At 42.9% G+C, this 24,156-nt stretch overlaps 1 protein-coding gene across 15 annotated transcripts in view; it reads right to left on the bottom strand.

The window, feature by feature from the left end:
• The window catches only part of LOC128880862 (tyrosine-protein phosphatase Lar), a 589,166-nt gene that overhangs the window by 9,179 nt on the left and 555,831 nt on the right, over positions 1–24,156 (bottom strand). For 9 of the 15 annotated variants that reach the window (XM_054131372.1, XM_054131374.1, XM_054131368.1 and 6 more), the window contains 13 exons: positions 23,789–24,064; positions 22,959–23,243; positions 21,606–21,629; positions 20,969–21,069; positions 20,364–20,693; positions 18,669–18,819; positions 17,150–17,446; positions 7,014–7,153; positions 5,316–5,518; positions 5,078–5,244; positions 2,502–3,677; positions 1,057–1,241; positions 748–974 (listed from right to left, as the gene is read on the bottom strand). In XM_054131372.1, coding sequence (XP_053987347.1) covers positions 748–974; positions 1,057–1,241; positions 2,502–3,677; positions 5,078–5,244; positions 5,316–5,518; positions 7,014–7,153; positions 17,150–17,446; positions 18,669–18,819; positions 20,364–20,693; positions 20,969–21,069; positions 21,606–21,629; positions 22,959–23,243; positions 23,789–24,064 — 3,562 coding nt within the window. The remainder of the gene's footprint in view (positions 1–747; positions 975–1,056; positions 1,242–2,501; positions 3,678–5,077; positions 5,245–5,315; positions 5,519–7,013; positions 7,154–17,149; positions 17,447–18,668; positions 18,820–20,363; positions 20,694–20,968; positions 21,070–21,605; positions 21,630–22,958; positions 23,244–23,788; positions 24,065–24,156) is intronic. The other 6 variants (XM_054131377.1, XM_054131380.1, XM_054131381.1 and 3 more) reach the window with 6 other exon arrangements.

The following is a 24,156-nucleotide window of genomic DNA, read 5'->3' as shown; positions in this document are numbered from 1 at the left end:
TATTGTTAGGTGATAATTCTTTGTTGTAGGATAAGTTGTATATATATTTGTGTTTTATAATTACAGTATTGTCTCGCTGCTACAACACGTGTCACCTAATTTAACATAATCTACATCCTTCTGACGTTTTTATAAGTTTCTGACTCTGAAACTTATACATAGTCAATGTAAAGTAGTTATAATTAGCGCGCGTCAAACAGATGAAAACGCGTGTTACAGAGGCCCACCGTTGGGCGGCGCTGTTCCTGTTTTAAGCTTGCTTGCTTGCTATGTGCGCCGCGTGTAGCAATGTAATAAATTATACGTTGATCTCATTTCCTACGTTGACCTTATCATAACCAAGTTTACTTAACAAATATATAACCCATTTATTACTCCTAACTTGTGTGTTTTTTCTTCTCTACGCCAACAGTTAATAAAAGAAAAAAAAAAACGTCAGATTCACATGCTGTCGGCTTGGTTTCCAATTTCCTCCACGGCAATTTTGTTCCCTTCCTTTTCTTGTTCTTTCATTAACTGTATAATATAAATCAGCGTTAATTTTTATAAATGTGATAAAATATATGCGTGGTTTGCGTTGAAATTAATATCAGAGTGATCTAGCCACTAGGTCAACCGTAATCTCTAGCTATGTCTTTAAACTCGAGCCCTTCCAGCGCATGATGAAACTTTAACTTAAACTATAAATTTTGACAATTAATATTATAAAAACTAAAGCTTTGGTACTTTCTTCGCTATCGTACTTACTTTTTGATGACGAAGAGGAGGACGAGGAAAACGCTGACCAACATCGCCGCTATTATCGGTCCGACCACCCATACCATGCCTGGCTCTTGTCCGTTGGTTTTCGCGATGATCTCTGGATTTCCATCTATCGGAGTGTTCGGGTTAGGTCGTTGCGGCGGTTCACCAGGTGGTGCCACCCTCATATCGAGCGACAGGTACTCGGAGAACGGCGACGAAGTGTACAAATGCTGGAAGATAAAGTTTCGCGTTGAACGGTTCCATTCGCTCCTCTTTCCCGTTCGTCGTTTAACAACCCCCTCTGTACTTTACCTTTCGCGGCGTGTCGACGACGGCACGTACGAAAATTCGATACCGTTTGTTCTTCTCGAGTTTCCGATTTTCATAACCCTCGTATATGTCTCCGCTGCCTAAGTAGAACGTGTACGGAATATCCCTGTGGGGAAACTTGGCCGCGATGTAGGGGGCGTTCTCTCTTTCCTCTTTGGCACCCTTGCCTGCAATGATGGAATTGAGCAGGTAGGTTCAAATACTCATGTGACTAGGTGGTACGTTTCACAAAGAATGGGAGAGAATAAATTGTTATTGAATACATATAGTATCGCTCTTCCCAACCGAAGAATAAGGAGTCAAACAACAACAGGAATCGTAGGGTGCGATTGGTCGGTGGTTTTTCGTTAATAATTCAAAAACCAAGCATCATCCGACATTTTTGCAAAGGAAATTGTGGCTCAGAATCGTCTCAGCTACGCTCCATTTTCGGTTCTTACACTAATTCTGGGACACTCTGTATATAGGAGTCTACACTCAAAATAATTAAAAAACGAACCACCATCTGACATTTTTCCAAAGGAAATTGTGGCTCAAAATCGTCTCAGTGACCACCCTACGCTCCATTTCCGGTTCTTATACTAATTCTGGGACACCCTGTATAAGTAAATGATTGGCATAAAGGTACAGGATTATCGAGAGGTCTATCTTTCTTTATTCCAGTTCATGATTTTTCTGGTATCCTACTTGGTCGATGAGTCATGGTATTGTAATATCTTTTTGGCACCCTTGCTTGCAGCCAATAAAGGAATTAAGCAGGCTGGTTCAAATATTAATCGTCTAGGTGGTAAGTTTTGTGAAGGATGGCAAAATATAAATTATTATTGAATACATAAGTAAATGATTGGCATAGAGGGACAGGATTGTCGAGAGGTCTATCTTTCTTCATTCCAGTTCATGATATTTCTGGTACCCTACTTGGTCGATGGGTATTGTAATATCTTTTTGCCACTCTTGCTTGCAATTAATAAAGGAATTAAGCAGGCAGGTTTAAATATTAATCGGCTAGGTGGTAGGTTTTACAAAGGATGGCAGAGTATAAATTGTTATTGAATACATGAGTACATGGTTGGCATAGAGGGACAGGATTATCGAGAGGTCCATCTTTCTTTATTTCAGTTCATGATTTTTCTGGTACCCTACTTGGTCGATGGGTCATGGTATTGTAATATCCTTTTGGCACCCTTGCTTGCGGTCAATAAAGGAATTAAGCAGGCAGGTTCAAATATTAATCGTTTAGGTGGTAAGTTTTGTAAAGGATGGCAGAATATAAATTATTATTGAATATATAAGTAAATGATTGGCATAGAGGGACAGGATTGTCGAGAGATACTCTACTTGGTCATGGTACTTTGACACAATTGCACTGTGGAACCAGGAATGGAATCCTTCTTCGGAAACTATGTAGAAATATGCTTGATCCCTACCTGTGATCATGTCTTCCGTCAGTTCGTCCGGTTGCTTGTCATCCGTCGATTTGTCCTCAGGCACAACGATCAGGTAGTAATGGAAAATTGGTCCGTATTCCTCGGAGGCCTGAGGTAGAATCACTTGAATCTCCTCGCCGTTCACCACTCCGTAGAAGTCCGGCTTGACCATGGGTTTAGGCGCTGCCATTTGGGTGGTGACGGTGATTTTAGCAGGCGGCGTGTACTGTCCGTCTCGTGGCACCGCGCTCACGTTCACGTTGTAAGTGGTGAACGGTTGCAGTTCGTTTATCGTGGTGGTCGTCACGCTGGGATCCAAGAGGATTTGTCTGCGAGGAACGATTTGGGTTTGCGTGATGCCCTGCGAGTCGACGAACTCTTTCACGGAGTCGAAGGACACTTTGTAGTTCATCGGGTTCAGTCTTATAGGTGGCGTCCAGGAGAGGGTCATGGAATGGGTGGACGAGTCGGGCGCCCTTAGATTTAACGGCACATCCTCCGGTTTCACCTTCACGGTCACCTTGTCGCTGAGCCTACCCAAACCAGTTTTGTACTTGGCGGCGACCGTGATCGCGTATTGCGTGAACTTTTCCAAGTTTACGAGATCCGCCGACTCCGTCAGGCCTACGCTCTTTTGCTTCCATTCGTCCAGGTCCTCCACGGCCGTCGTCGTGTAGAATATTTGGTAACCAGTGATCTTTCCGCGGTTAGGCACAGGTTCCCACCAAACTTCCACGCTGGTCTCCGACGTAGCCACAGCTTTCACGGACATCGGTGCCCGTCCTATGTCTTTCTCCGTGATTATCGTGATCTTCTCCGAGTAAGGACCGCTACCTCTCGACGTGTGAGCCCGCACGTGGAACACGTACTCCGTGTTTTCTTCGAGGTTGGTGAAAACAGCCCTCGTCTTGTTCGTGTTCCGATCGATGGTCGTCGAATGGTCGTTCTTTTTATTGAATTGAACGTCGTAACCGATTATCTGACCGTTTCTATGCTTCCGAAGTGGCTCGTCCCACGTCACGCACACCGTGTCCGGAGTTTGAAAGAAGTACGACAGATTCGTCGGCGGTCCAGTGGGTTCGCCCTCGGGGCTGAACCAGTATCGCACCGTTTCTTGGCCGAAACCGATTTCGTTTTGTCCAGCGACCCTAAACTCGTAGTCCACACCCCGTTCTTCTGTGAAATAATCGCGTGAATCAACGAACGCGTGAAACCCCACGGAAAAATTCTTATGCGTGTACTTTTGATTACGTTCGGTTGTCGAAAATAGAACATGAGAACTTGTTTTTTTTTTTTTGGAGCAACGAGCGGAAGTACCGTACTCATATCTAAAATAATGTAAAATATTAATTCAAATGCAGTCGTTTTCTTCGACGTGTTAAGTTTTTAAAATGGCATTTACAAATATGATTTTATTCGAAGTATACCGAACATATCGGAGCTTTATTTCGAAACGTTTTACTTGTTTCAATTTATTTTCTGTTTGTTCGAAACGTTTCAATATTATTGCTGAAAATATTGATGCACAGAGTAGCGTAAGCGATGAACATTTCCAGCGACGTTCTTGCGTTGTGGTATTATTTTTTTTTCTCGACTTGTTTTCATTGTCTAGAAATATTTGAAGGGGGGCGTATCCGATGTACAAAGTTAAACATAGTCTACCTAAATTTTCCTTCTATTTTTAATATTATTTTATTCGAACTATGTAACGTCTGTTATATAAAATAGCGAAATTTCACTCAGCTGGGATTCTGCCCCCTGTCCAGGTCAACGATAAGTGTCAAACGATGAGAATAATTGTATTTATCGTCGGTGCGATGTACGCATTGGTTTACTTATGGATTATTTACAATTAATCGCCCGGTGCTATTTACATATCCATTTATTGGATACAGTAGATCCCCTCGTATTCAAACATCCACGAATATTCTAATAATCGTATACAGTCAAGCATGTTTTGTACGGTGGATAGGGACTGCATAAAAAAGAAAACGCAAGAAAATAAAATATTTAGAAACTTCATAAATAGCTATAACAAATAATTCGTCATACCATATTAAAGACATTTCGTTTTTTTATACGGTGGAAAGAGATCGCGTAAAAAAAGTCTCACTTACGAATGTTCATTTTAAGGGAGAACTTATGTCTAAAAATAAAATAGAACTCATAAAAAAAAACTATATCCAAATAGAAAATGTAATTAATTTACCTTTAATCTCACTTAAAACTTAATCCTATGTTAATGCTCAAAAGATGCGTATGCATGCATTTCGAAGGTCAGTAACTAATGTCAAACCGTACACTATCCGCAATGCAATGGACGACGCTTTATTAATAATCGATCGCAGTGTACATGCTCGCGTTCGTTAAATACAAATCTACAGAATCATATCAGTTTCACGTAACGCACGAAAAAAAATAGCGCAAAACAAATTGCACAAAACAAGACCGCACAGAAAACAGGTTTGACTGTACTTGACAATGCGAGTATGTATTCTGTTTGAAATTGTTCGAAAGATTCGTCGATGGATTTATTTCTGTTTGCCGCTTCAAAGATCGGTGTCCAGTTGACTTACCAAGGCCCTCGATTTTGTAGGTGTGCTCTCGCGTTCCTTGGATAAATTCTTCTTTGAGCGTCTGGTTTTTAATTCCGTATCTTATCCTGTAACCCAAAAGGGTGCCGTAGGTTTGCGTAGGCTGCACCCAATCCAGCTCGAGCACGTCGGGATCCCTGGACAGAACTCTGAAAACGTTCCGCGTGTTGTTAAACGTGCCCCGGAAAATTCGCGATCATGCAATTGAAACTCCACGTACTTAACGTTAACCTGAGGCCTGTTGGGCACACCTCCAGGTGTTCTGACGTGAACCGGCTGCGAACGATCGCCGTCTCCTTTTCGCGTGAGGGCGGCTACTTGAACCGAGTATCTAGTGTCTGGTTGCAAACCGGTAATGTTCACTTCCAGCACACCGTTTTCGAGCACGTCGCGACGTATGGGTTCGTTCAGGAGATCCTTTCCCTGAAGTAGGCACATCGTGGTCATTAGATATCGCGGTTCTTTTCGTCCACTTTAACGCTAGGTTTACGGAGATTTCTTGTCAGATTTCTATTACTACAGTTGAACACGTCGTGCATGCTTTAACACGTCGACTGTCAGACTAATAATCGTGAAAATCCGTACGAGGTTGAAATTCTGTTTCTATACAATTAGAAGTGACACAATGTAACACTTGTGGCAGTACTTAATTTTGTGACTTGTTTAGAATTTACCACTCCTATCCGGATTAATTTTCTTTGATACCTCACGTTCAGGATTAATTAATTTAATTCTTCAGTGAAAATCCTTGTCACCTATATACAGGGTGTCCCAAAAATGTTGTAACACCTTGAAAGGGGTGGTTCAGGAGGTGATTTGAAACAACTTTTTCCTTAGCGAAAATGTTGTCCGAGGTTTCGCAGCAAACCTTGGGCATTTTTGGGACACCCTGTATAGGTGACGCGGCGGTCGACATATTAATAAGTGAAGACGATTTACGAAAATTATTTAGGAGGCTTAGACAAAACTGAATTTGAATATACAGTGGGTGTAGAAAGTATTCGTACAGCGATCAATTTCCAAAAAAAACTATGTAAAATTGTAATTTATTAACTTATTCTTTATAAACAATGACATTCTGCATATTCTCGGAAATCTCTAGAATAGATAGATTATAAAAAAAATAGCTATTTATGTAAGTTGCGAAATTAACAAGAAAAAAATAATTAATCGATAGAAATGTTGAAGCAATAAGTATTCGCACAACTGTTTAATTTTTAAAACTTCATTAAAAAAAAAGAAATTTACATTAATTTACAAGTATATAATATTTCCATCATTGGGTTTCCTTTTGATTTTATAATTATTGTAACTTTTCTAAGGATTAAATTAAGTAAATTATTAGTTATTCGAAGTGGGATCTTCTTCAATTCCTCTATTAGAGCCATTGTTAAAAGTACTTTACTGGAAATTGGATGTTTTCTAATTCGTACGGAGCAATAAACTAATGTGTTTACGTTACAAACTCTACTGTAAATGGTTCGTCATAAGAATCGTACAAGTACTTATTGCTTCTATACTTTTACCCAGTTTTCGCATTTTTTTGTTAATTTCACAAATTATAATAACTAGTAAATGTTGTTTGGACTATATCTATCTTAGAGATTCCCGAGAATATGTAAAATATCATTGATTATAAAAAAATAAGTTAAGAAACTACAATTTCACACAAATTTTGGGGTGAAATTGATCGGTGTACGAATACATTCTACACCCACTGTATGCTTGTGTCTTCATATGGATAAAAGTCGGCATAAGGAGTTGGCGAAAAGTGTAAACGGTTTCTGTAAAATCCTGCGGATTTTCGAATGGGTCAAAACGACTCCGTAAACTTAGTGTTAATCGCGTTCGGGTCGTTTCGCGTCAAGTCGATTATTTTCGAACTCTAATTTAGGATTTCGTTCTCTGTGAAACTGACCTCTTCCCTCACTTCCTGAACGTGTATATGGTACCCTCTTATCACGCCGTTTTGTTCTTGCGACTTCGGAGGTTTCCATTCGACGTGTATCGCGGTCGAGTTGATTGGCGTAGCTTTCACGTCCTGAGGATCTCCCGGCACTGGAACGCAACGAAAAGTTAACGCGTGCACTTTACGCCACGGCGTGTGTCACACTCACAGTCGCACGCTCACTTACACATAGTCGCAATCGCACGTAAAGGGGGGTTGGGGATTAAATAATATCGTAACCTGGAAAACTTATTGAATAAAAAATATTAAACGTTTATCAAACAAAACAAACGACGGGTTGTAATCTGTCCGACGAATTGAAAAAGCGATTAAGAATAAAAGTACCGAGATAGAAACAGAATGCAAAGAATAATGCGTGACGTTTGTTACGCTGAGTGCCGATCGAATTATCAACGTACAAGTATGTAAGTGTAAATTATTGCGATCAAAAATGTAAATGTAGACTGGAATCGGTTGTAATTTAATTACCAAGTAGATAGTAGAATCATTTAGTGGTGTATTTATTACTAAAAAGTATTTCCAATGATATCGATGCGATTCAAAAGATTTCAAGTTTCGAGAAAGTGTCTCTCGAGTTTGAGGAAAGTGTCGTGGCACTCGACGTGTTGAGCAGTTGTTCGTCGGTCAGTCGATGGGTCGTTAACAAAAGCGGACAGAGTATAATGAATCGTTACGGCAAGAAGAAGTCAAAGCGTCATCGTATAGAAAGAAACGAAAAGATTGTGAAAAATATCGAATGCATCGCGTTTAAAGAAACGTAAGTGAAAACCATAAACGTATGCGAAACGACGAAAGAGGAATAATTAAAGAGAAAGTAATGGTGAATATGTACATGCTACCAATCACACACGGACAAAACGACGTACAAACAATATTACGAGGTACGCCGGAGGGGTACCTCATGCTCTACGTCCCTACGGCACGATATAATCCTCCATTTGAATACCAATAATGTATGTTTTTATTCTGCATTCGGTTTGAAAACGCGTATGTATGAACGGCCCGTATAATACGTCATCGGGATGCAAGCGCGCGGTTACGTTTGGACGATAACGCTACGGCAATATTGGAGAGTCCATGACGAGAAACGAAGCAGTTTTGTATATATACACGTATAATATGTGCGATCTACGATCATTGGTGCTTGGACGTGGATGAAAATTGTGCCAACAGAATCTCGTGCATTTGTGGGATTTTCTTTTCCTTTTTTAATTATTTAATTATTCCTTTTATTCATTTTTGTATTCGTTAAACGTGCAAGGACAACAAAATGTATCCCCCGTGTATTTACAGTTACCCCACGTCGACAACAAGCCGCCCCGATAATTTGTCGCGCGAGAAACGTTACCGCATGGTTTCCCTCTTCTATTATTTTTTAGTCGTTTCAACGAGTTTTCAAAGCCGTTTCGACGTTTCCCCTTTCTATTCGTCGTTTTCCCTCTGGATCCCGTTTTCTATGTTTTACACATTTCTGCCAACTTTTTTTGCCTTTTTTTCGTTCTTCTCTCTTTTTTTTCTCTCAAAATCGATGCTCTATCCCTGTCGCGTGCGCGCGCGGATTCTGATTGGCGATCGACGCATGTACCTCATGGACGGTCCAGTATGCGACGTCGGAAATGTTACGCGGCATTACGCAGAAACGAAAAGGAAACCAAGTGAAAATGACAAGAACGAAACCAGTATCGGTAGGTGAAGAAGTGAACGAAAAATGGGAACGCAAAAGAACTCTTTTTTTTTCTTTTTTTTTAAGGCATTGTCTACGTAGTATACTGCAATAACTGCAACTCTCTACGTAAGTTAACGGAAAACGAAAAAATGCGTTGCAAGGATGATTACGACATAAAGAAAATGCCAAAACGATCGCTGTTGCAACGTCGCTCGATCAAGCGATAGCCCCGCGATTCTATGCATCGACGCGATCGTTTTTAAACGCGCCATCGATTACACCCACAAATATTCGCCGTTAAGCGCAAAAAAATCAAAAACATGGCGAGCGCGCAGTCGCAAGGCGTTACACGCGAGAGCACAGGTTTCGCGTTTATAAATCGTACGTATTTGCCGAGCAGCGAAAAAAAGATTGTGGGTGTTGAAAAAAAAAGTGACATCTCCAAAATGGTCTCTTTCTCGCAGACGTAAAAAGGTGTTAGAAAAACACAAACGGAGATTTAAAAAAAAAAAAGAAAAAACAGACGATTATGCGAACGAGACGGAAAAAATGAAAAACTATACAGAGAAAACGATATTAAATATAGGAAGAAAATTCATGGCACAACTCGAGACGAGCTAAGAGATACTCACATTTTACAGCTGCGCCCCAAAAGTCGCCAAAAAAGTGGGAAAAAAAACTCGTAAAAATTCGTGTCAATTTCGCACGTATATTGAGTAGAATTATATAAAATATTTAGTATGTTTAGGCATATCAGTGGGTAGCATACTACTGATTATTTAATCAACGTCAACATTGCCTCTTTTTTTTACGGCTATTCGTTTATATCGTTTTGATTTAGGACAAAAAAAAAATATATATATACTTTTCTCTTTTTTTTTCTCTTTTTTTCTCTATGAACGTCTGTTCTGTTTCTCTTGTCGAAACACGCACACGCGCACTCGCTCGTTCAGTTCGTTCCCTCCCTCCCACGCGCTCGTTTCCAATCGTATCCATCCCCTGCGCTGTTTCGTAATATTTTTTATATTGGCTCTGGCCGAGGAACGTCGGTGGACAAAATTCTCTTTCGAATCGATCGTTAAATAGAAAAATATCGCTTGGTCCTCGGTTGCAGTTGGTCGCAGAGAGGCGGGAGATGTGAGAATATACCTTTTTTTTTTTCTTTTGGCATGCGCAATCACTACTCCAAATATGAAATAACTAAAGGCTCATGTCCACCTGCCCCCTGCCGCCGAGAGAAAGACTTCTCGTTTGTTTTCGTCTGTCACGAAACCAGAGTTTTCCTTTCCTTCGTGCGAGAAATGATCTTAATGATATATGACAAGGATCCGAGGCGTATCGCTACCCCAACCCCCAGGAAAAAACAAACCAATTTGCGCGGGGAATCGTCAACATGGAAACTGGAATAGTATGGAAAGCTGAAATTCGTTTACCTGGGAAAATATTGGACAATGATGTCGCATTAGAATCGATTGTTTATCAATGTCGATATTCTCCCTTCGATCCTAACACAGATATTTAGGCGTCCCTTGTCCAGGACTCTAAAACGTAACGCGAGATTTAGCTAGTAGTGTACCTTAGGTAGTTTCCACGTTAAAAATTCTCCAAGGTCGATCTGTTTTCGGGGGTGGTTCGAGGTAGCCACAAGCCTCGAGCGAACCAAAAGGAAAACGAAAGAATAAAGGCGCGTTTGCGTTCTTTCCCTCGCGGCACGAGGCGTCGAGAGGGAAGACCTATGATAAAATGTCTACTGAAAAGAAAGCTAGGAAGGATAAAAAACCATAAGATGTAAGAAGAAGGGATTCTGCTGGGGACTCGTATGGTTCGGGACAGGGACGGGCAAGAGCTCATCGTAGACCGAGAACGAAGTACAATCAACATACAACAATTCGCTTGTTCGATCGAACAGCTCGATTCTTATTTGTTCATCACGAAATCTTTCATTCCGTCATTAGAATTCCGAGTTTCCCTTAACGTGCTACGGATAAACGGTTTATCTTTTGTTCGTTAACATCGAGCCGCGCGCGAATTTTGCCCATCCCTGGTTCGGGACGAATGAACCGAAAGGATTTTCCGTGTGTTGCTACGAGTATTGTCGTCTAAAGAGATCAAGATGAGTCGTGATAGAAAAAATTCGCGGATGCGCCGTCTTCTCCTCGTGTATCTAACGTAAAAACTCACGAATAAAAGATGAGGATACGAGGCGGAAGAATGTCTTCGAGGGAAAAATTGTTCTGCGTCGTTTTTCTATTTTTTTTCTTCCCCACCTTGCTTTTTTCTTCGGTTTCGCCACGCCAAAAAGTCACCCGCAAAAAACGTAGCCTGGGAGGTGATTTTTCGAGTGAAATGCAAAGGGACGTAATTTTCGTCGGATACGGTGAAAAATATATCCGTATCCTTTTTCCTCCCTTTTTCTGTTTCAACTAGCAGCATCCACCCGCGCCATTCATCCACGCAAAAATCACAAAATTCGTCGCAAAATAACGCACGTAGATGTGGCTGCGAAACGTAACGCGTGTCGTTTGGATCGGTCGGATCGAGCGTGCACGATACGCGATGTATATTCGGATATCGGATTGCTTTTTATTCTTTTTTTCTTTCGATTTTTGGTCTCGTCGATGGCAGCTAGCGGATCGAGTTCGAAGGAGTCTAGAAGGGAAGAAAGATAGCATGCGTTCGTCAGGGAATTTTTGGTTTGATAGAAAAGAAAAAAGAAACGGAGCAGAGGGTCTGTGTTAGGGGTCGTCAATGATCGAAGTTCTCGATATTCTGACGTTACAAGCTACGTATACGTAAAAGAAAAAGACATGACTTTAACCGCAAGTCGTTAAGAGATATCAGATACAAACGTAAAGAGACATACATGTACAAGTGTAATACACTCTTTTTCTAGATACCTAGGAGAATATGTAACAAGTATTAATAATACACGATACAAAATATGTAATACGTAGATACGTAAATAGAATATATCATAGGTAAGAATACAAAGAACGTATTATACATATCGAGTAAAAATAGTAATTCATATAATATCAAAGATATGATGTTTAACTTACAGAGACAGAAGATGGAGAAATGGGTCTGGTGTTGTTGGCATGCAGAGAACGAAGGTGCACGTATAGACAATATATAAAGAAGGGTTGGTGTCAGTGATATCATTCCAACGAGCTGGGTGAGTGTACAAAAAAAAAAAAGAAAAAGAAATATTAACGAAATCCCGCGTTAACGATTCGTCAGGTGTTTGGTATCGACCCGAGAGAGTACGTCTTTGGGGAACACGTTGATCGCTTCTTCGAGATGGTCTTCGTTAATTGTTGGTCGAGGGAGAGAACGTGTCAAATGTATAACTAACCTTTTTTTCCCCGTGGAAGCTTTCGTCATCGACGACTCCCCGGATCGAGAAACCGAAATACCTTTGCTTTGCCACGGACTCGTGGCTGTCGAATAAACGGATGAAGATAATGAAGAAGATCGTATGGATATTGGTATTCAAATGTTTCAAAGTAAACGTCTCCGCGCGGTACTTCCCCTGCCCCGCGACACGATTGCGTTGTGCTGCTCGTCGTCCGATTACGTTCGCGCTCGAAATGCAGTGACGAGCTTACACCTGTAACCGGCGAGTGTTTCTCTAGAAAATGATAGTTGAGTTGATATTAAAGTAAATATTCTATAACGATAATTACTATAGAGCAAGACATATAGAATGATATACAACGTAAAACTCGAGTAGAAAGAAGGAAAATTAATTCCAAATTATTATTCATCACATTTTGCAACGATGTTATATCGAGACCCTTAGGATCGATTACACATCGATCACAGTAAAAATACCTAAATAGCTTGGGAATTTTACGCATTTATGGCCTAGACGATTGTAAAAATCATCCAAAATGCACCCAGGACACTTACACAAAATATAAGCGTTAATCAACGTACACTTTGCATGCGATTTCCACGACATCCGCCACAACTGCATCAAATCTACCCCTAATCTAGCCCATCCTGCGTTGGAAATTATCATTTTCTAGAAAAGCCCTTCGCTCGGTTTCGCGTTGGCTCCTCGCTGCGATATGAAACGCATTCGTCCAAGTGCCTCGCGATCGTAGCCTCGATAGCTCGAACTGTTCGTGCTCCGAGATCTTGCTTTCCTCGTCCTCCCACGGTTTTCTGACGCGTCGTTTGCTCTTGCATCTTCTCTTTTACGCACTCGCTCACACATTCACGCGGCCGCCCCCGGCTCGTCGCGATCTCGACGCGATACGCGCTGCCACGCGTCCGTCGTGATCCATGAAAGTGATCGATAGACGTATTAATCCCCCGACGGGATCGACGGTGGCGCGTGAAAGACTCGCGCTCGGTTCGAGATCACCTCGAGAAAGGTGCGGAATCATGTTGCACGACAATCGGCGGTGGGGGGTGCTTTTCGTGGGTGCTTTCAGTGCTGGTGCTCGGCACGATACATCGCATCGACTATCCCGACGACAATTGATATTTAGACACGCGTATAGATACACACAGGCACACGTGTACGTGTACGTGTACGTGTGCGTGTACGTTACGCTTGATACCGCGGACGTCGAGCGAGTAAATATCGGGTGCGCATATAGTCGCTCGCGCGAGTACGCACGAACGAGTCGACTTCGTAAATACGCGCGCACACACATTCTCACCCACGCACACGACCTAGGTGCATGCGTGCACGCGAGTGCCTTTAGGCTGTTGGCTGTTTACTCGAAGCGATGGGTGCTTTTCAAGTAGTGCGTGATAGTGGTAGGCAATATAATATAAATAGATAGATAGACGTATATTCTACTGAGTATATAATACGGTGAATAAAGGCGTGCGTCTGCGTGTGGCTCTCTGTGCGTAGGTGCGTAAATACTCGTCCTTCTCCTTTCTACGCTCTTCTTTTTTTCTCTCTTTTTTTTTAATATCATCGTGCGCGACACGCGTGTGCGACTTTACATGCGTGCGTGGTGGGTGCGAGAATCGAAAACGGTGCCCCGTGGAATGAAAGAGAAAAAAAATAAAAGGAAATAATACTCATTACTCGCGGGGGTGCCCCGTGCACACACTCATAGTGATGCTGATAGAAAAATGATATATATACGTAGATCGGCAATACGTTTAGAATAATATAATTATACTAGTGGTGGTGGTACTAGCGGCGACAAGTAACAATAACGGACGAGTATACGTATACACGACGGTGAACTTTTGTGCTTGACAATGTGCGAGCTTACACGGCAGGGTGCTTTCAGCAGTGCTTTTTATCGTTCCGCCTCGCTTTGCCGAGTCTGCTCTTAGAGGGTGGACGGCTGGATCGGTGTGTCCGTGAACGGGACAATGCATGAGGGGTGGGAAAACTCGGGAGTTCGAGGAGGGTGCGGGCGGTGACGATAGCGGCGGTAGCGCGCGTTGGTGCCGGTGAAACGAAAGAGGATCCCGGGCGTTACGCGGTGCCGAGTGCAAAAGGTTCGAGGGGAACGTCGTTAGAGACACGTCCCGCGCCGACTTTTCCCGCGACAATGACGCCTCGACAATGCTCTTCGCAACAAATGATTCCGATTTCGCGTCCAACCAAGGTCTTCGATTATTTTTCGAGACAAAAGAACCGACGACAGCCGGCTGCCTTTCTCCTGGCGATTCTACGCGTTTGTTCTCGATTCGCCGCGTCGTTCGGTCCGCGTGTTTTCGAACTGGAGGAAAAGCGTATCGCGGGTGTATCGATGTTAACGCGGCCGTATCTGGTTCGGTACGAGTAACGCTCGCACGGTCGATCGTCCACCGGTGCTTTTCTCTGTTTCGAGGAGATTAGTCGAGAGTGGCGGTGGGGGCGGTTCAGACGGGGTGATAAAAGAAAGAAATGTTTGTCCATGCAGGTTTCGTCGAGGTATGGTAGGAAGAAGACGAAACGGAAAGCAAAAATTTCATCATGCATCGGCATGCCATTCATCGGATACCCGGGATTAATCGTGGTTTCTTTTTGGAGGGTTTGGCGGGGACTTGGTTACGCAGACTCGGCGTAGCTCGACGGTATGTTTTCTCGGGGTGGTTTTTGGCGGGGAGCTTCGTTGTGGAACGGAGTCTGGGGGGCGGGCTCGGTGGATGACGGTTGGCGTGGGTTCGAGACAATGATCGTCTTCGAGGAAGAGAGAGATCGGTGAAATCGGAGGAATCGTTAAACAAACGAAGGCATGCTCTAAACATGTGCAAACAATAGGTAGAACTAAATCTTAACTAAAGACAGAAGAGCCTTATATATCAGAGATATAGAAATATATATACATATATATATATGATGTGTACTGTAATATATGTATATATGTATATAGTGAAAAAAGTGCGTTATATATATATATATATTTTTTGTGTGTGATACATACGCTATAGTTTTTATATATATACGTAAGCGTTTCACTGGCAAGCTGCCGCCCTTTCTCTACACAGTCATTATTTCCAACCGATAAAACTTTTTCGCGACCGACCGAATTTGTAATTTCACGTGATGGCTCGCCGCAACAACCGTTCTCGTAAATGTTTTCCGTTTTTCCTTTAATTTTTCTCTTGTTTCTTTTTTTTTTGTTTTGTTGTTTATTATTGTAATTGCAACGACGAAAATAATGCTGCGGAGGATACATCGGGACGGTCAGCTTGGTCTCTATCTCCATAACACGTGGCAAGAGTGAGTCAACGAACTAAAGAGAGAAACGAAACATCTTTACTGACGAAACCACGGTAACCACCAGAAAGAACATTGAGCGTGAATGTGTACATATCATTAGACAGTCGATATAATACGTTAGTGCGAATAAATCTTAAAAACTAGCTGTTCAAAACCTGGATCATCCTCCTGCAAATGCTTTAAGGAAAGACAAAAACACGTGAGTGAGTATAATTAAAAGTATTAGTTAGCGTGTTAAATTGGGTATCCAAGTTTCAAAAGTAGGGGGCTCGGGGGGTTACAAAAAAAAAAACCAACGGCAACGAACAAAGGGAGAGTTGCGATTAGGCCCTGTAAAAATAGTTAGAAAATACGGTTTTTCTTTTGCAAATTTATATTGTGATTAGTTCTTTTTTTTTTTTCTTAATTTGCAAATATAGCTGAGCTCAAAAATCGGTTATCAGCTTCTGAAAAATCCGTGGCTGCGTGCACCTGGAAAAAATGTCTGGACACACTAACAGGGGGGTTCTGGGGGCTCGGGGGAAATCGTCAAAGAGGGGGGGGGGGGGTGTCTTCGGGAGCACAGAATAATCCGTGGAGAATTGTTGTCGCAAAAATCCCAAAAATATAAAATCTCGCCAGCCAAAAAAGTAGGGCCAACATGATTTTCGCGTCCACGTCGCGCAGGTGCCCGCGTCCCGTCGCAAAAAAAGTGGGAAATCGGGGGGTTTGTGCCAGAGAAGCGATAGGAGAGCGATATTGGACCAGCTTTAAAAAGGAGAGAATCGCGAAAAAAGTTGTGCGCGTTCAAAAGTTGCGTTCGCGCGACAAAAATCAACATTACTTTAGCAATCGAAAAAAAAGGGCCGCGTTTCGTACGTGTTGTTGTTTATTGTTCGCTTATTTTTTTTTTCTGTTCGCGTCCAAGGATGACTCGACAGTTCGTTTCTCGAAAGCGTTAACTGAAAGATCGCAATAGGTGACCTTAGAGGGAGAAAAGCTTTACGTATCTGTACAATGTTATACGAATCGAGTGAGATTCAAATGGAATAGAATACAACGATAATAATGTAATATGTAACGGCGAACACAGGAAAAGTAACAATGTCGAAGAGAAAAATTAGTCTATAGAGAAAAAGATAGATAGAGAGATAGTGAGAGAAAGAGAAAGACAGAGACAAGAGTGAAACGAAAAATCGTAAACAGGGATAGAGTGTTGAGTGTCGGTTAGGAAGAGAGACAGGTTCGAAGAGACGTTAGCGGAATCTGAAATCGAAAATACATTTAATATATGTACGTGTAATTGAACGGTAGACCGAATATGAATATCACCGGCTCGAGATAACAGGGCGTGTCATCGCAACCCGCACTGGAATCGCGCGATTATCTTCGAACTGATTTTTGGCGGGCTTTTATATTTTTGGCTCTTGCGCGACGAACTATAATCTGTATCGCGATACGTCGCCTTCGCAAGAGTATCTTTATACGCGAAGCGTGGCGCTTGAAGTTCTATCGGATCATTCGTCGACGGTAATCGAACGTTTCGAATCAAGAAAATGATCTCCGAGTTTCTTTTTCCATCGACCGATTTTCTCTTCGGATGTTGCTTGAATCGTTCGCGCGGCACGTGTGAAATTATGAAACGTTCGTGGTGAACACGGTGTCCCTGACGGTCGCGGTTTCATGCGCCACTCTTCGGGCAGCTTCATGAAAACGTAGAAGGGTTGTTAAGTTAACGTCAGTGATACATACCGTCCTCGTGAGTTCTGATCGTGATAGGATAACTCGGAGGTCCGTCACCTACGCTGGTCCCGGCCAATACCCAAATCCGGTACTCGGTCCACTTTTTCAGTTCGTCCAACGTAAATTTCGTGTCATTCAGTTTGATAGATATCGCCTCCGAGTCGGAGCGTCCGCTCTCGACGACTTGCAGCCTGTAGTACGCGATCCTCCCGTTCGATCGATCGGCAGGCGGGGGTTCCCATGTTACCAATATGGAGGTCGGGCTGATCGCTTCTCCGCTTACATTGCGAGGCGGAGCCCCGGGGACTGTATAACACTCAGTTATAGGGGGGAAAAACAAAACGAAAACGTGGTAGGGAAATCGTCAGCCATCGGACGATCGTGGCGAACTTCGGTCCTGAGTCTACAATCGAATGTCTGCGAGAATTCGTTACGACCGTCATCTCCGATTCGTCGCGATATCTGCTAACCAGCCTCGGTTACCGTCTATTCTCAACTGTTACTCGTCCTTAAGAAAACGAGCCGTTTGGACGCACTTGCTAACGATACGCAGAGATTAACGTCACCCGCGTAAACTAATCGAAATTTTTTAAATGGCAGTCGAGAACGAATCGTCGCGTGTTCGAGTTGGAGTAACTCGGTGAGCTTCGAAGCCAGGCCACGTTCGAACCTGACTAACGTCGTGGAAAGAACTAAAAACATTACGTGACGATTGGTCAAGGTTCAGAGCGGTGAATATCACTCAAGGAAAAACTCATAAGTCGATCCTTGAACAGTCGAAAAAGTACGTGATTAGAGATAACAAAAATTTGTAGGCCGTTGGAACGAGCGGTTAACCTCGCGCGCGCTTTACGCGCGGCCGGTCAACGTCGTTTTGCGTGCCTTACGTCGCAAGGAAAACGAGACAATGAAAAAACTGAAGAACGGACGTGTATATAAACCATACGTTATCGAGAATGAAAAGAGGTGCCCAAAATGCACACATATATCAATGCAGTGCTTAGTGCAATTTATATGTATGATATGTACGTATATATATATAGAGATATATATATAAAGTGGCATCCAAAAACGGCTTTCTTATTTGCAACGCATGCAATCATTCTCACTCTCCCACACTTCACGGTTCAACGATACTCTCTATCACCGTAATTCTCTTTTGTATCTTTTCTTCTGTTCTTTTTTCCCCCTTTTTAACCCCACACCCCTCCCCGCGTTCAATGAATTCACGGTGCGGATTACCTTTACCCCGTGTTACAACCGATTCTTCCTAAGGTGTCGCGCAATGATAGCTTACGCTACTTGCAGGAGCGTCTAGCGCTACGGCACGTCCCTACCTGCTGTGCCAGAACGATCCGTGATCGACCCCTGTAGCATTCATGGAATCTCGAGCATTCGCGTGCCTTTGGTTTCGTCCTCGTCGTGCTACAGGACGATCGCGAATCGACCTCTCTACGGCACTCCTCGCTGCGTGAACTCACTTCTCCCTTTTCGTACTGTTCTGCTGGTTGCTTGGTTATCTGCTTACCGTACGGTTTCGTGCGAACCGGATATGGAATCGTCGTCGCTCCCTCGCCCCTCTGACTCCTCGCGGCCAACCAGACGTAGTACAGCGTGTTAGGGTAGAGGCCCGTCAGGGTGTAGTTCTCGGTGACCGGTATCCTTCGATGATGCTTCTCCTGAAAGTAACGAGTTTCGATTGACACATCGTTCACCGGCAATTTTACATAGAACCGACTTCGCGTCACCGTGTATTATTTCGTATTAGAATGCGATATGAACCTTTTTAATTCAACTACTGGCTTCTGGAAACATTTTCGACAAATTTTGTGTAAATAGGCTACTAATTCTTTTTCTTTTTTGTTTATACAAGGTGTCTACGTATAAGTTCGGACATACGCAGGGTGTCAATTCTACAACAACTTTCCAACAAAAAATTGCTCTTCGACATTTTCTTTGTGTCGCCTTATTCTCGAGAATTTTCACTTTTAATATTTTCTCTGCGTCTTCGACTTGACACTATTTAAACGGCCATAACTCCACCAAATTATAGTGCAAACTTAAAAGTAAGTATACCATTCGAAAGAGCATTAAATTTCTCAACTCCCTCATACAAAACCACAATTTATTACGACGATTGAATACTAGAAAAATTAGGTCAAACTTTACATTGTGACAATTCAACAAATTTGACTTTTTCTGTATTCGTTTTTTGGGTTTCAAAGACATAGTTGTTTGGTGGGCACTCTTCGGGAAAAAACTTCCTCGAAGTCTCAGCTTTTGAACGGTATTTTCAAAAAAATATTGTACGGTGGTATTGTAGGGAGAAAATGACGCTTGAATGCAGAGAAGCGTTCAAAATGCCCGCCTCCTAAATCAAAATATATCGGTTCTCCTGCGCCGAAAACATCGATTTTTTGCTTTGTGAAATCAATCGTGTTTCAATCTCCATATCATTTATCGGTACACCGAGGTTGATTTTGATTAAATAGTCTCTAGAAACGAAAATTCTATGGATACATGTTCAAAAATAATTATTATTCACCTCGCACTCAGGTTCTACACACGGCTGGGAGAGGTTTGTGGTGTCAAAAAATCGTTTTTTTTTCCTAATTAGGGAGGCTAATTAAAATTAATTTTAAAATGACAAGTCGATTTTTGTTGAAAAATATCGATTTTCACCTAAAAACCCACGCTTTCCTGCATTTAAACGTCATTTTCTCCCGAAAATATCATTGTACAATATTTTTTTGACAATACTATTCAAAAGCTGAGACTTCGAGGAAGTTTTTTCCGAAGAGTGCCCATCAAACAACTATGTCTCTGCAACCGAAAAACGAATACACAAAAAGTCAAATTTGTTGAAATTTTCACAATGTAAAGTTTGACCTAATTTTTCTAGTATTCAATCGTCGTAATAAATTGTGGTTTTGTATGAGGGAGTTGGGAAATTTAATGCTCTTTCGAACGGTATACTTAGTTTTAAGTTTGCACTGTAATTTGGTGGAGTTATGGCCGTTTAAAGATTGTCAAGTCGAAATCACAGAAAAAATATTAAAAATGAAAATACTCGAGAATAAGGCGACACAAAGAAAATGTCTAAGAGTAATTTTTTGTTGGAAATTTGTTGTAGAATTGACACCCTGCGTATGTCCGAACTTATACGTAGATACCCTGTATATATTTTATACACACTCGAGTCAACTGGCTAAATCATTCCTACCTTTGCATAAGTATCGTTCCAATATAGCTCATAGCTGAGGATATTTTCCGCGCTATGAGTTGGCTTACTCCATTGGAGCGTTACTTTGGTCTCCCCGGTGTCTACCGCCGTCAACATTTCCGGTTGACTCGGTACCCCTTGTTGCGTCTTTATTTGAACGGGCAGGCTCAGTGGACCAGGGCCAACGCTCGTTAGCGCTTGCACTCGTATCGTGTAGATCGTGTGAGGCGTCAAGTCCGAGATGGTAGTCAGCTCGTTATTGTCCACCATCTGGTATTCCCACGACGCCATCGGCTGATTCGAATCCTTCGTGTAGTACACTTTGTATCCCTGGAATAATCGTTTAACGCTGTGAACTATGTTTCGATTCTAGAACAGTAATTCGAAAAGCGAGGCGATAGCGAAAATAAATTTGAATTTGGAGAGGTTGTACAATTAAATACAACAAACCTTAACTTATCTGATCTTCAACAGTCTCGATACAAAGTTTTAACTTCGCAGAAATTTTTTACGAATTTTAGTCTGGCAATTAACGTGTTAATTTGACTACTACGAGGAACAAAGCCGAGGATGAATTTTAATTCGATTCCAAACGAAAAACCAACCGTCACTTGTCCGTTCGGTGTTTCCGGCTCGTCCCACTGTATGACCATCGTGCTGGAACTCAATGGTCGGGCCTGAAGCTTCCGCGGCGCAGTACCAGGTTCTAGAACGAAGAGAGCATTTTGGATACTCGTTGAAACGCGTTCCCCGTGCGGGACAAGCCAATTCTAGTTAGTCACGGGACAGGAGGAGAGTACAAGTGGTAAAACCCGAAGAAAAGTATACCATAAGAACCAAAAGAAACACTCGTTCCAGGTAAACAAATAAAAAGGAGTGAGGAACAAACCATGGGCCTCTACTACGATGTCCTGGCGGGGTATCGTGACTACGGTGTAATTTTGTGACGAGAAAATAAAAATATACCACAGGTGTGTCGCATTGCAGGTGATTAGCTACAAGTACATAATCGTTTTAATGATACACATATGAACGTGTGCGAATGAGCGATGATCGTGTGTATGCGTGCTTCGAGTATACAAAAGAGGATGGGATGTGAACGAAAAATGAAATGGAACGAGACGAGATAAAACAAAAATAAAAATAAAAATGAACACCACGAATAGAAAATTAAGAAAAAAAAAAGTAAAATAAAGGATGAGCTATACTGCTACAACACTCTTAGTATATGGTTGAACTTACTGGCACCTCCATTTGTCGATTCCGCTATTGAAAAAAATGAATGGAACGATTATTCTCTCGGTAAGCATCGGTTATAAATAGCATTATGCGCGAGTGAAAATACGAATTCGCGGGACTGCGGTCTGCGGCCGTTTTCGTATTTTCACGAGGTGTAAAGAGTGCGACACTATATATCCAGGAAAGGTGCAATTTCGCGTGCTGTCTCTCCGCGTATTGGTTTTTCTCTCTTTTTTTTTTCTCCGTGGGTTTTAAAAAAAAGAAGAGACGGAGAGACGTGGGTGGTAGATAGTAGGGGGTTCGGGCTGGGGAGCGACAGAGACGGAAAAATACAGAGCGAAAACGAGACGTCGAAGCCCGCGACGCGCCGAATACGGTCCGACAAAAAACACTAATACATGGTGCAACACAGAGAAAGGGGGATGATTTTGGTGATAGGTAGTACAAAAAAAACTTTCTTGTCACTTACATGAATCAAATCGTGCGTCCACGGCGGACAGCATGGAAAAAAAGGTATAGTTTCCCTCAAAAAACGTGTCAAAACTTGTTCATCCATCGTGGTGCAAAAATGTTTATCTACGTGCAAAAATCGTACGCGTACGTCAGCTACCCTTAATAAGCTATCCTTCTCGCTTCCTTTTTGTTTTCTTTTTCACCTGGCGGGATAAAACCCGTGCCCGCTCGGTGCTGCTTCTTCTTTTCATCTCTACAGAGTGCACTCGCCGGCTCGCGTGTTTCACGAGATGTACGAATGAAATGCGAATTATACGTTTCAAAATAACCGCAACGATGAACAACGTTCATAGTTCGCATTTCGCACGATGCAAGATTTGTTCGAGATGCACCACCACGATCCACGGCGGAGGTATTTGCATTAAAAGTCCCGACTGATAGTCCGTTTTCAAAAGTGCAAAAATATTTCCTTGCGACGGAGGTCACTAATTCGCGCTTCGAAGCGTACAAGTTTGCTCAAAGTTGACAATTTCGGAAGTTTTTTGGTTCGAGTTTTGCAGCGTTTAGGATCGTTTTTTCTCGGTTGAAATTGTCCGAAAGCAGTTGCCTCTGGGATTATCAACTTTAGACGGACTCGAGCGTTTTCAATGAGAGCTTTCCCCACCGTGGATCGGTTGGATCGTTCTGCTTGCAACTACGTAAGCGCTATAGCCGTCTCGAAAGAACCCCATAAATGATGTGGCGAGGTGTTTCGCGTGGATTCTGGCGAAGCAAGTATGCTCCTGAAAAAGCCTGGAGCGTAACCGAATCGACGAGACGTTCGCGGATCAGACGAGGCGAATCGACGTCGTCGACGCTAACGGAAGGAAAGAGAAATAAATTATTATCGCAAAGTGTACTGACTCGTCTCGCCAGTGGTGACAGTCACCGGGGCACTCGGGGGACCACGCCCAATGGCGTTCACCGCTATCACGTAGAGCTCGTACTCCGTGTAAGGGCTGAGACTCCGGACATGGTAGTACATCGTCGTGATTCCCGATATCTCGGCGAATGCTTGGTTCACGTGCTTCGGTTTGTGCTGGATCACGTAGTATTGCAGCTCGTCGGAACCCTTGTACGACCAGGTGAGCTTCACGGAAGTAGCGGTGATGTCCGAGACTTGAACGTTCTCCGGGGGACTCGGCAGAGCTGAAAAATTCACGACGCAAAAGGTTTTGAGCGTGCAACTTTTATTTATGGCTCGCGATAACACTGAAACGCCACGGTTCGCCTTAACTTACGGGTCATTATCGCGTCGAATCGACAACTTTCCTACCTGGATGTCCCAGGGACATCAACGATATTGAAATATATGGTGGTACATATGAAATTATGGAGGGTTTAAGTCATCGTTTTGCAAACAAGCCAGTATATTGGACTTCCATGGCGTGGCATTCCAGGGCTACCTTTGACAGAGCGGGCGAGCATCGAACGAAATTTTGATCAGCACAGCCAGGAAAACGGTGGTTTCACGAGAACAAACAGAGCAAGGAAATGAACAAAGTGCATTGTCCTTAATCTCTCAGCGCGACGCGCAAGTCGATTAATTGATTAGTCATCGAAACAGCACTACGCGCGCCACGGCTCGTGAAACACAACGACCGTGATTGATCGTTCTACATTACGTAGTCCGTTAGCCCGCTAATGCGATCTCTGTGGATTTACGCGCGATTTCGATCCATCTGGATACGAACATTGAACTTTCACCATCGAGGTGGCTTCTATTACTCCGAGGTCGCTGGCGGCCGTGCAGGTGTAGTTGGCGGACTCCTGGATCTTGGTGAGCATCAGGACGTTCCTGCCGACAGGCAGATTGTCGTCGGGCGTCAAATCGGTAGCTGGGTCCTTCCTCCATTTGACGAATGGCATCGGGGAGCCGACTGCCACGCAGGTTAGGTTCAGGGATGCTCCTAGCATCACCTCGCTCACCTCCGGCGGAGGAATGGAGAACTTGGGTGTCACACGACGGACTGGGCACAAACCATTATTTTTACCATTCTATATCAGCGATAAACAGCGGAGGTTCGCTGCTCGAGACCGATGCGTTGCCCTCAGGGGCTGT

This window comes from Hylaeus volcanicus, chromosome 8 (assembly GCF_026283585.1).
Source record: "Hylaeus volcanicus isolate JK05 chromosome 8, UHH_iyHylVolc1.0_haploid, whole genome shotgun sequence".
NCBI classification, from domain to species: Eukaryota; Metazoa; Arthropoda; class Insecta; order Hymenoptera; family Colletidae; genus Hylaeus; species Hylaeus volcanicus.
Note: the sequence above shows the minus strand (reverse complement) of the source record. Positions and strands in the feature narration are given on the sequence as shown.